The 17,027-nt window shown below is 32.1% G+C and overlaps 1 protein-coding gene across 1 annotated transcript; it reads left to right on the top strand.

Annotated features, from left to right (window-relative positions):
* Positions 1-1,836: 1,836 nt before the first annotated feature.
* LOC111627969 (zinc finger protein 337-like) lies at positions 1,837-16,802 on the top strand. The gene is made up of 2 exons (XM_023371674.1): positions 1,837-1,964; positions 12,087-16,802. The coding sequence occupies exon 2, from the start codon at positions 12,137-12,139 to the stop codon at positions 15,095-15,097; it is 2,961 nt and encodes a 986-aa protein (XP_023227442.1). The 5' UTR covers positions 1,837-1,964; positions 12,087-12,136; the 3' UTR covers positions 15,098-16,802.
* Positions 16,803-17,027: the final 225 nt, after the last annotated feature.

Below are 17,027 nucleotides of genomic sequence, written 5' to 3'. Positions count from 1 at the left end.
TTCAAAATATACTGTTTCCTGTATTAAATTCAGACTTAAATAACAAGGTAGTTTTTTAATTTTTAAAGTAATTTATTTTACTGTTTTATTGCAAGACAATAGAATATAAATGTTCACAAAATTCTGAAAACTTAAAAAGTCTTTTTGTTTATCATCAGGAGAAATTATTTTATTGTTAATTTCATGAAAACTTTTTCAAATAATATGTCTTGTTAACATCTCTTCTGAAAAAGTTTTGAGTCAGAAAATATTTAATATATTATCATTTTCAGGTATTGTTACTTTTAGCACTCTTTTAGTTTTGTGCTTTCATTTAGGAATAATATATATAAACCTATTTATTTTTTGTTATAATTAAATTATTTGTATTTATTTATTTATTTGTTTATATTAATACCGAGATTTTTTCTGAATTTGAATTTAATCTGTTTAAGACATGCTGTTTCTTTTATTTAAGAATGTACAATTTTCTATTTTAAAATGTTTGATGTTGATATTTGTTTTGATTTGATGGTGGAGTGAATCTTCAAAAATATTAATATATTAACTCACACAGGTACAGTACATAAGACACCTCTCATTTCCACACAGAATATTTAGGAAAAAGTATTTAGCATATGTAAGCCGCCTTTCATAATAAGATATCTGTGACAAAATATGATCACAAATAGATAGTAACATTTATGTATTGAGAAAAGGTTACTGGTTAAGATAATTTGTCATACTAATGATCAATTGATAATCATTTCACGTTATCTAAAGCATCTGCCTGACACAAACAATAGCATTCTCTTCATCTTGTGGTAGGTTTTTTGTTGATCAGAATACCTAATTTAAAAAATGTGAATTGTGAGCGGAAGTGGGAAGACTTGGTCAAACACAGTCAAGGAAGATACATTGTGACTGAAATCTGGAGTTGTGTGACCCTGTGATAAAGATGAGGAAGATTCCAATGTAAACTTGTGGCCTAAAACAGCTTTGCAAACTTCATCAAAGGGATAGCAGAAGTGACTCTCCTACTTGCAATGAATGTTTTGAAGGTCATTTTGAAGAACGTTTGCCTGTTTGTCATAACATTTTTGCATTTTACAATTATACATTGTATCTTTTTTCCACTTTAATTTTTTTTATTTATTACTGGCATAGTTGACAGGATAGGAAAAAAGTGTCAGAACCTGCTGACAGGATCAAAGAGAACTAAGAGGTGTTTTACAGCTTATTACCTGAGCTTTGTAAAGGAAACTCTCAACGATCTGAAAAATTGAAAATCCAACCTATGAAAGATAAAGGCAACAGATTGAGGTAGGCCAGTTTTAATATACTTCAATTCATGATATTCACTCATCATACCAATTATTGATAGGAAGAAAAAGAGTAGTTGTGATAGGAATAGGAAAAAGAGGGACATGGAAATTGCACTCTGAGAAAATCATGAGGATGTGGTTTTAGGTTGAGGTGCATTTAGCCTACTAACCCTCATCTGTACAGAACAATAACAGCATAAGGATATGGGTTAGTTTTTGAGAGCGAGATGACTCAGACACCAATATCATAGTGTAAATCAAATACAGATCATGAATTCAGCTATTCCAGAGAGCTCAGAAGAAACTATTGGTTTTAGTGATTTCAAAATTATGCACAAAAATAATGAAAGAATGAAATTTAAAATGAAATAACTGTAGTAAGAAGAGAAATAGTTCCATGCCAATAAAATTGCAAGGTGCTTTTGGAAAATGATCATTGCAGATTTGGCTAACATCCCATTGAGATTGGAAGACAAGGAGAAAGGGAAGCAAAAACCATCTTTATCATATGCTGCACAATCAANAATGAAAATAAAATTGAAGAAACAAAAGTAGATAAAGATGAGTTAAACTGTACAGAATTTGAAGCTGAAAATATTGGTCCTCTATCAGAAGCTAATAATGAAAAAAGTTCTATAGATATTACAGAAAGTAATCAAGGCAAGTTTTTTCTTTTAATATCTGTGTATTATTAATTAATTAAAAGTTATGATATCAAAATAAACAGTTCTGAAAAATTTGTATACATATATTTCTTATACAAATACTTTCAAGCAAAAGGTTTGTTTCAGAACTTTCTTAATATAAAATTAGAACATTTATAAATTATTTTCATTATTATAAACCATATACATGGGGGACCCAAAAAAAAACCAGATCTTTTGTATAAAAACTTTATTTATTAACTTTTTTACAAAATTCCTTCAGTCACCTTCAAAGTACTCTCTATTAGATGTGATACACTTGTCAAGTCTTTTTCCCCACTGTTTGAAGCATCTCTGGAACTATTCAACCTTGATATCGTCCAGTGCCTTTAGCGAAGCTGTTTTTATCACCTCCACATGATCAAAACACTTGCCTTTTAGATTTTTCTTCATTCTCAGAAACAGAAAAAAGTCGCACGGGGCTAGGTCTGGTGAATACGGAGGGTGGGGAACGACAGGCCATCTCCAAGAGAACAAATAGTGGGTCACTCATAAGGCTGTATGTGCGGGGGCATTGACATGATAAATGAACCAGTCACCTGATTACCAAAGTTCCGCGCGTTTCCTTTGCACATCCTATCGCAGATGTCTTAACACTTTTTTGGCGGATTTTTTTCAACGTTTTCATCGTTTTGAGATGTTGAAGAACACCCAGAACTTTGCAGGCGGAACAAAATAACAGCAAGAGATACACAACACTATGCTCAAACGTAAACCTAAAAACTGATGCCATTTGCACAGCTGTTTCATGAAGGTCTCTACTAACCCCATGTAATGGGAGAACTCTCTACTATGTCTAGGAATTGCAGTGCGCTCTCGGTTTTTTTTTTTTTTGGTCCCCCCTCGTATATATAAATAATCTAAATCAGCAGTTGCCGACCTTTTCTGATTTCACAGATTACTAAATTCACAAATTTGAATTTTGTGGACCACTGTCATAAATTTTTTTAAACAATACAAACATCTATAGAATAATGATCATAAAAGTTCCATTTTACTTTATTAATATGAAATTCAGTTGTTTAATTATAACAAATTAGTGTGAAGTTTGTTGCTGCTTGTCTAAAATAAGTTTATGGATTCTTGGCTCTTTTCCACAAAAGATGACAAACACACAACATTATTTACTGTTGATTATTTATTGATAACAGTCATTTCATGTTTGGTTTTGGAATCAAATAAAAACCCCCAATAAATGAGAAAAAGCAACCAAGCATATTGGATTCCTTTTGTAATACTTCATGTAACCTTAAGTTGATCAATGTACAAATTTCTCCATGGACCACCAAAATTTTCTCATGGATCATCACTGTCCCATGGACCACCAGTTGGTGACTGCTGATCTAAATAATAAACTTGTCATCTAAAGATGAAGCTTCTGGTATGGTGATGGCCATATTTGATGCTGGCAAGTTGTTGTTGCTGCTTGCTTGAGAAGCATTTTTTTTTTTTCGTTGAGTATTATTTTTGTCGAATTTGTTACTTATTTTCTATATTTTGGACTATTGGTCAAATTAAGTTATATTGTGAATTCAGAACCATGGTAATATCATATAGTGCTTACAGCTGTAACAACAGATTTGTGAAAAATTTCAGAATACACTTTTATTGGTAAGTGGTCTAAATCTAATCCTAATACTACATTTAGACTAGGAAAGTTACTCATTCAGAGATATAATCACATTTAAATTTGAACAAATTTATACAACAAATGTTTATCAAAAATACAAACCAGAAAATCCAGCAGTAAAATCTTAATTTAGGAAATACTTAATAAAAATTAATGTTTTCAACAAACTTAAGTTGTCATCTTCAGGTTAAATTGTAATTTGGAAGAGAGAACAATTCCTTGTTCTCTCTTGGAAGAGAGAACAATTCCTTGTTCTCTCTTCCAAATTACATTTACACCAGTTTTAAATTTCAAACTGAAGACAACAACTTAAGTTGAAAACATTCATTTTTATTAAGTATTTTTTAAATTACAGTTTTACTGTTGAATTTCTGGTTTGTGTTTTTAATATTGTCTTACTTCTAGTTTTAACCCCTTCTCAGTCTCTTTTTCAGTCACAGTCAGGGCCGGCCTTCTCTATAAAGGGGCCCGGGTGCAAGAAACTATTTGGGCCCTAAATTTTTTGTAAAATAAAAAGATTACAAACACGAACATATATTAATGCATGTTTATTTAAAGCGTGATTTTGTTCTTGCTAATACATGAATTACTTCAGAAAAATTATAATTTTTTGCAATTTTTTTTTCGATGCTTAATATAGCAAGTGCATTAAGCGTTCTGCACACATGCTGGATCGAAGATAATTCTTTATTAATTTTAATTTGCTGAAAGAACGCTCAGCACTTGCTATAGTAACTGGCAACGTAAAGAAAAGTTTTAACACAGTTAATACATTTAGAAATAGTTGTGTATCTGACCTTTGTCTTTGTGATCGTCGCGCCCTCTCCTCTGCTATGTGTGGGGTCTGTTATGTTCGTCAAGGGAGTTGTACTCTGGCCCAGGTTAGTTTAGTTTGGAATGTGTGCTGTGGTCTAACGGACATCGCTTTCTAGTTCTCTCCACTTTCTTTGTGTTACCTTCGACATTACCCTTCATCATATCCAAAACCTGACATGGTAGCAGAGAGTGGTTGGTTTAAGGGTTCAATGATCGAGGTTTACCATACGAAAAACATCTAATTGGAGATTCAAGTAAGTGATATATACTTGTTTGCTTACGAAAGGCAAAAAAGAGCAAACTCTGAACAAAGTCTGAACAAAGAGCAACGCCATGAATAGTGTGGGGACACAGCATGTTGATAAACTCGATGATGGCAACTACGAATCGTGGAAGCTACAAATGCGTAGCATACTTGTTTGCAATGAACTTTGGTCGTACGTAAATGGATCCATAGAAAAACCAGATACCGATCCTGGCCGAATAGATTGGCAAACAAAAGATGAAAAGGCTTTAGCATTAATCTTACTAGGCGTTAAGCAGTACCAGTTGAGCCATATAAAGAGGGCAGAAACTTCCAAAGAAGCATGGGATGAATTGGAAAGGATACATAAATCGAAAGGTCCAATTAAAAAGACAGTGCTATACAAACAACTTTATCAGATGAAAAAGGGAACTGAAAAATCAATGTTGAGACATGTAAGTGAATTTATGGAAAAGACTGAACAATTAGAAGAAGCGGGTATCCCAATTCCAAGTGAGTTACTATCTATAATGTTACTAAATTCATTGCCCGATGAATACGAGACATTTCGAATTGCCATCGAGTCCAGAGTCGACATACCGAAACCTGAATTATTAAAAATAAAATTAATTGAAGAAGAAACAAGACGACAAGAGAAGGATGAGTTTTTAGTCGAACAAAGTGCACTGTACATGGGACCGAAACAAAAGAAAAGTTCCTTCCAACAAAACTACTCAAAAGGAAATAATCATTCTTCTTCACAATTCACAGGAACATGTTACATATGCGCTAAACCGGGCCACCGTGCAGCTGAGTGTAGAAGTAATAATAGATATTCGCAAAGGAACAATACACGCAAAAAGAATGACGCTATGGCGGTCACAGTACAAACGGCTCAACCTCTAAACTCAACAGACTGGTGTCTTGATAGCGGAGCAACCGCACATATGTGTAGCGACTGTACGAAATTTACAGAGATAAATCAAGATCACAAAGAAATACAAACTGCAGGAAAAGATGCATTAAGATCCGTTGGAACTGGAACAATTAATATAAGCGTGCGTGTCAACAACACCAATAATACAATCAAGCTACAAGACGTGATAGCCGTTCCAGATTTGAGAAACAACTTGATATCTGTACCCAAAATAACAGAACATGGATATTCTGTCACATTCAAAAGAGAAACTGCAACTGTCACTCGCCAAGATGGTTCCATCGCCTTGATAGCAAAGAAAAAGGATCAGCTGTACGTAGTAGAAACTAGATCTGACGCAGTATTGAATGCGGAAGAAAGTGACAATCTTTTGAGATGGCATCAACGACTTGGTCATCTAAACTTCAACGATTTAAAAGAAAAAGGTAAAGCCAAAAAATGGAAAGATCTGAACAGAAAAGGAGAAACAAAAGAGGGTGGTGATATGGATGCATTTTTAGATAAAACAGATGTAAATACTCAGGATATGTCTATTCCATCGCTATCACCTACTCCAGATTCAAATGTGGTCGAGGTCATTCCTCAGATAAACACTTGCGAATCAGATACTGATTTATTGGAAGAGAAGAGGAAAGTGGCCGAGAAAAATGAGGAAAACATAAGAGTTAGTATGGAAGTCCAGAATAGGATAAAAAATAATGAAAATTCCGTGACTGAAAACTCCATAAAAGAGCCAGAATTAAAGTATAATTATTCAGAAGATCAATGGAGTCCTATTAACCCCGAAGGTAAAAAGATATACGATCGGGCTTTCCTATTAAAATATCAAGGAGAACCACTCTGTTTGCAGAAACCGCGAAACCTTCCGTCGGTGGAAATAGTTAAAGAAAAGGCGCATCTCCAGAAATTACCGGACGATAATCGACCTGCATCCGCTCCTGTGCCGCCACAAAATTATTCGGATCCCTTCATGCCGAATTTCGCTAGCAGGCAGTCGCGCCCGCCTTCTGGAGGAATTGGAAGAAGACAGAGTCAACAAGGTCGTGATAAACCTAAAAAGATAATTACCATTTCAAGTTCTTTCAATCAAGATGTCAAATTACACGAATGGTTAAATGCCATGGATTCGGAATATAAGTCTTTAATGGAAAATAATACATGGGAATTAGTACCACGCCCAAAGGACAGAAAAATAATTTCAAATAAATGGGTGTAAAAAAAAAAAAAAATTATCAAATGATAAGTTTCAGTGTATACGCAGACTCCGGGCACACCGATAGAGGGGGTGTTAGAAAGTTGTGTATCTGACCTTTGTCTTTGTGATCGTCGCGCCCTCCCCTCTGCTATGTGTGGGGTCTGTTATGTTCGTCAAGGGAGTTGTACTCTGGCCATGGTTAGTTTAGTTTGGAATGTGTGCTGTGGTCTAACGGACATCGCTTTCTAGTTCTCTTCACTTTCTTTGTGTTACCGTCGACATTACCCTTCATCATATCCAAACCCTGACAGAAATAACTCATTATAATTATTATTTAGTATGTATTGCATATTTCTTGTGCGTTATTTACATTCCTTTCATTCAAAATCAAATCCCGTAGCAAACCAATTTCCTGGATTAGGTTTTCATCTACATTTTTAAAAGTTATAAAACTTTACAAAGTTTTTGGAACATTTTTCTAATTCATGTTTTTCTAAGGTTTTTATATCAGTGATTAATTTGAAATCAGAAATAATATTTGGTATACTTTTAAATATATCTTCTATTTGTACAATAACAGTATCAATTAGAGTGTTAAAAAAATAACATCTAAAATTCCTCTACCGGGTTTTCTATAGCTTCATCTTCTGCTATTTCGGAATATAACCTTTTCCTTTTTCATATTCGTTTTTCAGAAAAATGTTCTGAAATATTCAAATTACGTACTAGCACTTTTACTTTGTCTAAAAATGTGTTAAGTTTTTGTTCTTAAATTTTGGATTTCAGTTTTGATTTTATTCACTAAATTAAAAGCCGACTCAAGAATAATTGTTTTTGCTTGAAATAGTATATTGATAGCATTGATTTTAGACAACATTGCAAACCATACTATTAAATTTGATGGATTCAATACAAAAAATGCCATTTATTTTATGTTTAATAAAATAAATGGCATTTTTTGTATTGAATCCAATAGACTTTTAGTTTCGGATACCACTGTATTATCGTTACTTACATAAATAAATTCTTCTAGGGCATTACAAGTTTGTTCAAACTGTGTATACTCTGCTTTAACCGAATCTATTTTGGTTTCCCAACGAGTGTCACATAATGGTTTAAGAGTAATGTTTAAATGCTTTTGTAGAATTTCCCATCTCATTGTAGATGCAGAAAATAAGCAATATAAACGTTGCAATATCCCAAAAAAATTTTTACAATATATACTACTGGAAGCAGCATCACAAATTAATAAATTAAAGAGTGTGATAGGCAAGGCACATATATTGCCTGAGGGTTTAGAGCAATTATTCTAGATTGTACAGTACACCTTTATATTTCCCTTTCATGTTGCTACCGTTGTCGTATCCCTGCCCTCTACAATTCATAATATCTAAATCAAGCTCACTTAATGTTTTCAATAGAGTTTTTGCTAGTCCTTCTTCAGTCACATCAGTTGCTTCAATAAACTTTATAAATGACTCATTTATAATTAATCTTTTCTCTTCAAAATTTACATACCTAATAATAATTGAAGTTTGTTCCTTATGGGAAATATCAGGAGTACAATCCATTTGGATACTATAGTATGTGGCTGCTTTTATATCGTCTTTAATTTTGTTAAGGACTTCATCTCCTAACGCAGAAATAATTTGTTCTTGTGATATACGTGCTAAATGATGCATAATTCTATTTTTCGAATTTTTTATTCTGTTTATATGATCCATTAGAACAGAGTCGTATTTACTTAAAACTACGACTATATGCAAATATACATATAATTCTATATGGCCGACGGCCACAGTATTATTTTCATTTCTTAACGCGAGCTATATGGTATTGAGATTTTTTTAAAAAGTCGAATTTAGGTGGGGATTCTCGGGAGTTCCCTGAATCAAATAACAAAATCTAAACATTTGCATCACCGAGAATTACTTTGAAGATTGTCGAAATTCAGAGATTACAATAATAATGTTTACGATAAAATGTACTTTTCGTCATACTGACAACGATAGGAATATTGTCAAGTTTTCTTGTGCATTCTTGACAATGTTGGGTCCCCTCAATCGCGGGGCCCCGGTGCATAGCATCTGCCGCACCCCCAATGGCCGGCCCTGGTCACAGTCACATCCCATATGTTCATATGCAGTGATTGCATTTTTGGCTTTGATGTATGCCATACATTTGTTGTCAAATATGCTCTAGAAATATTTACTTTAACGTCTCTAATGCATTTACTTTTGTTAAATGTTTATTTTGCTATTTCTCCAATAGATGGCACTATGTTACAAACATTTTTTAGTGGTTTTTGGCAGGAAAGTGAAGTTTATTTTTGGGATTCACCAGCATCTATGTAAATTGTTTTTGGTAGTCTTTCTTTCAAATAAATAATTATAATTATTATTAATAAAAAAAGTGTAAATTATGAATAAATAAAATTATTCTATTTTTAGAAAAAAATCGTATTTACAACAAATTTTTGCATATTACTTCATAAATATTGATTATATATCAAATAGCAATGAAAAAAATTGATATTTTTTGGATGGTCATTCTGAGAAAAAAGTCCAGCAACAAGTTGTTTAACTTTCCCAGCAACATTTAAAACTGTGTATGTGGTGCCATCTGTTATAATATTTTATTATTAAAAACTTCTTAGATTTTTAATTATTATAAAAATGGCAAAAAGCATAATTTTGAGGGTAGAGATGGATTTTATTAAAACAAATTGTAAATGCTAATAATGAGTAAAACCATTAAGTTTGACTTTACTCAAGATATGACATATGACCCCCCCTCTCTCCCCGTCCTTCGACCTTTAAACCACCAAAATTTGATAGCATTAATCTCCCTAATATACAAACCTTCCTGCAAAATTTCAGAAATTTTTTCATAAAGAATAGGAGATATTAAGCTTCAAAGAGGGTGAACAAACTCATACCCCCCACACCAGTGGCGTGTCGTAACATTTGATGATAGGGAAGCTGTGTTTTGTAAGAAGCCGACATCCAGGGGCAATCAGTCAATTGCGCATCAGTGATGGTCTAGGGTTCATTCGTATCGTTTATTTGATAAGCCAGTAAAAATTGTAGACTTCTCTAAATGCATTTTTAATATCACAATTACATTCTGAATCGCTAGCCACGATATAAGGGCTACAATTAAGAATAAAATAATAAAAACTTACTTGGTGAAATAAAATGTGTGGTGGATGTACCGGTACATACCTTTTTTTTTTTTTTTTTTTACTCTTTCTGCCCTGTGGGCACTAGGAGGGCCTCTTTTTTGCAAGCCCATTATGGGTTCGGCCAGGCCCACAATGGGATGACCAGGGGTGAGGGATGGAGCCCGACATATCCAAATGGACCACCCCCCAAAAAATTCCTGTGGATTCCTTGACCTGTCCGGATTCGATCCCAGGTCCTCCAGAGCGGTAGGCTGCTACCTTGACCACTCAGCCATCCGGCCTCTACCAGTACATACCTGATACAAAATATTCTTCAATTGTATGAATATATTAAATATAGCTTTATAAAGAAACGTACTAGTACATAAAAATAACATAAAATATTCTTTACTTTTTAAATCTTAAAACAATGCACTTAGTCAAATAGCTCCCTACGAGTGGCTAATGGATGGAATCGAAGATGGTTGCAGAGCGTGCATACACACAGACTTCCAAATCCCCAGAGTGCCGATACTGGTCAATGTCAAATACCTCTTTTGTCGCATCACTAGTATATCTCAAACGACGTGACAAGGCTGTTGTAGATTTTAAATGTTTTTCACTATAGCTGTAAAAATCTAAATATGTTAAACTTAATAGTCATTTGTTTTCTAACTAATACATTTTAGGACCAAGTGTCCTCAGAAATTTCCAAAATTTACAACTTTTCAGTCACTCTCATTGAGCTGGAAAAATTTCTGTCTTTATTACATTAATAATACGAAGAAATCAGTCTCCACTGTACTCAGCTAGAGATGGTTCGGTTAAGCTTTTGTTTAAGTAAAATTTCGGCTCTTTCATCAGGGTTTTGTTTACGTCCCCAATTCCCTAATTGCTTAATTATTTAACTACTTCTTAAGTAGAAATAAGTCGAAACCAGTTACTTTGTACTCGAAGTAGTCTTGTGAAAAAAGTGGAAAGACAAATTTTTATGACACACGGATACATAAATCGTAAATTTAAGGAAAATAAATTCTAGAGCTTTTTCTATACCTCTTGCATCTCTCTCATTCATTAAATTTAGTTGTAAATGATGCTATCAAAGTAACAGTTAATTTTTTAACATTGTACAAGAATTGTACACGTTTTTTCCTACATCCCCTTAAAGATGGGACATACGAAATCGTAATATCACTGGTTTAACATTGAAATACGTGAGTAATATAAAATCGGAGCAGAATAAAGATATCAAATATTTTAATGGATTTTTTTAAACTCCTGTCAACTATACAAAACTATCATAAAAACATACCAGTAAATTCTTATCAGTTGGGTTAAGTTATAAGTCTACTCGTGATTCATGTAATCGGGCGAGTATCAAATATCTAGTGGGCAGGCGGCTAACAGCCCAGAATTGGTCTGTATAGAATTGGATGCGGTATACATGTAGCATCCACCCAAGGTCCTAGGCTTCCACCAGCTAAACCGGATGAGGTTGGTGCTGTGTAAAGCGCATGCACGAATCTGGCTTTTTGGATGCTGGCAATACAGCACTTCCACTCTGTCACTAATATTTGAATATACAATAGCAATCTTTTTTTTTTTTTCACATGTAGTATAGAAATTTGTAATAAGATACATAATGAAGCTATAATAAAATATTGTGTGATTTGTATTTATTTTTTAGAAAATACAAGGGAAGTAGCGCATCCACCACTTCCAATGATGGCACGCCACTGCCCCACATACACACTAAAATCCTTACATACAGAAATTATTCCCAAATTTTTTTTTTTTTTTTTTGCATTTCTCAACATTTCAAGGTTCCAAGTCCAAAAATGTAAAAATCAGTTTGTTTTCAGTTTTATTCAAACTTAACATATTTGAAGATAAAATTTAAAAGCTTCAGAATCATTTATATTATCATAACTATCATAAAAATAATTACATTAAGACTTAATTGAAAGTGTTTTTTTTTACTTATTTTTTTGAAGTATTATCTCAAAGAATTGCCTTTATTCAAAATTGAACTATTGTAAATAATAAGTTATGTATCTGTTGTAAATGTTAATATCAAAATTTTTTATTTTCAGGAAATTTAGGTTTGACACTGGAGAATGATAATTCAGAAAAAATTGAAGAAATGAAAATGGACAAAATTGATGGAGAAAATAAGATTAGAAGAAGGATATTAACAGTTCACAGTTTAAAGAAAACAGGTGTAAAACAAGATATTCATAAAAGAAGCCAAAATTGCAAGAAGAAATATAATAAATGTACAAGAAATTCTATGAAAATAATTACATGCAATAATGCAAATAAGAAATCATTTAAATATAAAAAACCAATTTTTAATAAAAGAAATACAACAAATGAAATAAAATCAAATAATTCCATAATATCAAAACAATCCTCCCAGTCTGAATTAGCTGAAACCATATATTCCAGCAGAGGAAGAAAGGTAAAACGAAAAATTATATTTCCTACTGAAATCACCAGTTCCGAAAGTGATGGAGAGGATTCGGCAAATAATTATTCTCCTTTTCAATCAAAGTGTTCTGAAAAGAAAGTGACAAAAAATAATTCACCTGAAAATTCTGTTTCATCAAAATTTATTAATTCTGAAAATATGGTTTGTTGTATATTTTGCAGAAAAGAATTTGAGAGTAAACAAATGTGGAATAAGCAGTTTTGTTGTGAAGCAGCTAGTAAATTTAAAGATACTAGTGATCAATATGTTTGTAAATTGTGTAATACACAATTTTCACAGCAACAGCATCTCCAAAAACATTTACAGGGACATCAAAGAAACAACTGTCGACTGTGCAATGCCCAGTTTACTAGAAGAAAATTACTATGTAAACATTTGAGGCTAGTGCATAAAATATCAGAATCTGAAAAATTTTATTATTGCTCTTATTGTGATCGAAAATTTTTTAAACGACCTTCACTTTATAGTCATTTAAAAGAGCATGCAAATGGAAAAATTGTATGTACAAAATGTGGTGCAATGAATGATAATGAAGAAATGCATCAAATACATATGAATAAGCATGCAGAGGATGCAAAATATCATTGCGATCGTTGCGATGAAAAATTTGTTCGCCGACAACAGTATGAACAACACATGACTGGTCACGATAAACATGTATGTACGCTTTGTAATACAAATTTTTCAACAAAGAAACATTTTATTAAACATCGCCAAATGGTTCATGGAATTCAAATAAAAGAAGAAAAGAAGCATGAATGCCAGATATGTAATAAACGATTTCAACGTCCAACACTTTTGCAGCTTCATCAGCGCATTCATACAGGAGAACAACCAATTCCATGTTCTCATTGTGATAAAAGTTTTCGTACTGCTAAAGCATTGACTAAACATATGAAAACAGCTAGCCATCTTAAACATGTTGGAGAAAAAGAAGGGAAAAATATAGAGTTAGAAAAACCATTTTTATGTGCACAGTGTGGTGCAAAGTTTTATCGTAGGCAAGGTCTTCTTCGTCATATGCAACAGCTTCACAGTGATGGTGAATTATTTGAATGCCCACATTGTGATTATAAATGTAAATGTAAAACAAATCTCAAAAGGCATATGGAATTACATACAGATAGGAGGCGTTTTGTTTGTGAGATATGCGGAGCTGCTTTTCATGCATTTGCAACTCTAAAGGAACACAACGCATATGTTCATTCTGAAGTTCGGAATTTCACCTGTGAACAGTGTGGAAAAGGTTTCAAAGGAAGGAGTGGCCTTAAAAGACACATGCGTATACATAGTGATGCTCGTCCATATGTTTGTCATTGTGGTCAGTCATATAAAAGAATGTCACACCTCAAACGCCATATGGTATCAGCTCATCAAGTAATATTTAAGAGCAAAAGGGTTAAGCGAATTAATGCTCAAGATTCATCTGATGCTGATACTAATCTTAGTGCTCAAGATTCCACTGCAGAATATAATACTGCAATTGATGGCCTTCAAGATACTTGTGATGGATTCTCTGTGATGTTAACATCTAGTGATAATAATTTTATGCATAATCCACAGAACACAAATGATAATGTATTATTAAATTCTAATTCTGAAATGGATAGAGTAGCTTTAGCTCAGGTAAACAACAATTCTGATTATATTTTAGTTTCCTCTGTTAAACTACCATCTTATTTAGATAAAACAAATGATCTGCAAGCAATAAATGGAAGTGAATCTGTGGTTCTTGATATAGTAAAAGATAACTCTTCAGTCTCTGGACCTCTTGTTTCTCTTTTGCAATCTCAAGAACATTTGGCATCTGGAGCATCTTCAGTTTTACAAGACGTTCCACCATCTACAGTTCAGTTGCAAAATTTAGATCATCTTGCAATCTCTTCAAATCATTTTCAATCTCTGAATACACCATCACAAACACCAATATCATCTGAGCATTTAGTGACTTTAGGTTTAACAGGACCTACGTTACATCTCACACCACATTTATCATCATCTATGTCCGAAGGAGGAAACTCATCATGTTCTGTTACAGAATCTACATCTGCAGATATGCAAATAATATCGTTACATAACAATCAATCATCACTTTCCATTGAGACCAATAATACATCTTTGGCAAACATTCATCACCAGGAAGTAGCAGCTTCCCTCTCATTTGCAAAATTACAGAATGTTCAAGCTACTCATCATTTGAATATGTCATATCAGCACGAATTAGAATCTGTTCATCCAGTTTCTACAGATATTATTCATCCATCGGCAGCCGACTCCCAAACGACGACTATTTGGGTCACCACATCAAATACTCATGGGCAATCAATGGTTTCTCAGTCTCCACTTGTAGTAGCTAAGGTTACAACTGTCATGACTAATGATTCCACCTCAATTAGTCCTTCAATTTCTAATAGTCTTCCTCCTGAATCATCCATGGTTAAAATGTCTTCTACCTCTGTACCACTTCAACTCTCAAACAATAATGATATTTTTCCCAATGGGCATACAGCCATCCATACATCATCTAGCCTTCAACCTCAGGAACTGAATTCTCTAACTCCGCAGATGTATACTGATAGCATTTGTAAATTTTTGCCTGTTATTCCCCATTAGTAATTTTTAATAATAGAAATTTGCACTGGTTTGTTTACAATCACAGAGAAGCTTTACAGATTATTATACATTTGCTAATATGAATGTTGAATAACTCAATTTGTTGACAGGTTTTTGTATGATAATACTTAAATGTTAGCTCTTTTATTCTCCCCGATCCAACTTACGTGTATGCATCGGGAAAGACAAATTGATTTGGTGCTGTTTTGTGCTAGCATTTGTTTGATAATGTTGGTATGATTGAAGTTATGAGTGTTGTTAAAATTTTGTATTTTGTTTCATACGATGGCAGAATCATCACTGCCATTTTTGTTAATAGGATATCCAGAGGATCATAGATCAATATTTAAACTATATAGTCAATAGTTTTCATGTTGAGTATTGATAAGTTTTCTAACTATTAGTAATTCTTATAAGAATTAGATATAATTATTAGTCACATTACAGTTTTATTTTGTGATTTAATCAAATCTTAATCATTGATTGCAAAAAATATAATTTATTTATAAGTAATTATAAAACAAACACCATTTAAAATTATTTTTACAAAATATGAAAATATCAGTTCTTTTTATTTATTTAGATAATTTAATAATTGTTAGATACGTTTCTCCTCATGTTTCTAAATTTGTTAACTTTCTTTTCCAATTTTTGACAATTTCTAAGTAAAAATATAAAATGATTTGAAATATTCCAATTAAGTAAATAACTACTAATAAATTGTCTGTAACTATCAATCATTATGAGGGTCATACAAAAGATTTTTATTAAATATTCCACAATTCTAAAATGCCTTATGCTTAAAAAAAAGTGAACATTAAAAACAAACAGGAGAGATATCATTATAAAAATGTTCCAGTTAGTCTTCAATACAGTGCCTTTCTGCATCTCTGATTTGTTTAGAATTCTATCTACATAAAATTTTGTTTCAATTTGTGAATGATAAATAACACAATAAAAATGGACATGTAACATTTAATGAATTCAAAAAAATAATTGTTAATTTAATTTAAAAATTTCAAAGTTTGAAAGACTTACTGTTTCTTAAGAAAACATTTTCGTCTTTCCATTTTGGAATATTTGAATGGGAGATAATTCTCTAAGAACAAATAAAATTGATATTATTTTCTTAATTGTTAGTTTATAATACTTCCATTAATGCCATTATATTAGAAAAAACTTTTTTCTACAATTATGATATTGAAACTAAGTAACTACAAACCATGATGAAGACTAAAACTGATTTGATATTCTTGTCAAAGATGTGTACCAAAAGAAATGCCATTTTAAAGATTTTTAAAACAGTGGATGTACATTGTTGCTATGTTAAGAACCAATAATGTTAATACTAATCTAATAATAAAAATTTTCACTATGATTCCAGCTAATAAGTACAAAATAGCTCATTCCACTTATGTTTTGTAAATGAAATTATGTAAAGAAAGTTACGATAATTATTATAAATTAAATTACAGTTCACTTGTTATATAAATATTCATTCTTTATTATTAAAAAAATTATTCCTTATGTCTAAAATTAATCATGGTGCTAGGACTAGTTTTAATATATCAGTGGCCTTGCTACAAAACTCTGCTCAGCAACATTATCCGATTTTAGAAATATTTAAAATGGTTTTAAAAACAATAAAATTACATTAAAATGTCAGTGATTTTACAAAATAATTGAAATTTGTCTTAATATTAAATATAATTTTGTTTGAAAGTTTAATATTAATTTATTTGAATATTTAAAATTTTTCTTTTTTATGAAATTTAGTTTAATCAATATATAAATTATTGTGTTAAGTTTTCAGATCATTTTTCTTATAAAATTTCTTTCTTCCTAGATTTGTATCCAATAAAATGCCAATATTCTTCATTATTCCTTTTCCTAGGTAATATGCAACTTTGTGGTATGTATAAAAACTTTT

Source organism: Centruroides sculpturatus, unplaced genomic scaffold (genome assembly GCF_000671375.1).
Source record: "Centruroides sculpturatus isolate CEXI.00-Female unplaced genomic scaffold, Cexi_2.0 scaffold442, whole genome shotgun sequence".
Classification (NCBI taxonomy): domain Eukaryota; kingdom Metazoa; phylum Arthropoda; class Arachnida; order Scorpiones; family Buthidae; genus Centruroides; species Centruroides sculpturatus.
This window is presented reverse-complemented; position numbering and strand designations above follow the sequence as displayed.

What these genes read in the sequence shown, in the direction of transcription:
- LOC111627969 (XM_023371674.1), top strand. Translation starts at nt 12,137, where the DNA reads ATGAAAATGGACAAAATTGATGGAGAAAATAAGATTAGAAGAAGGATA.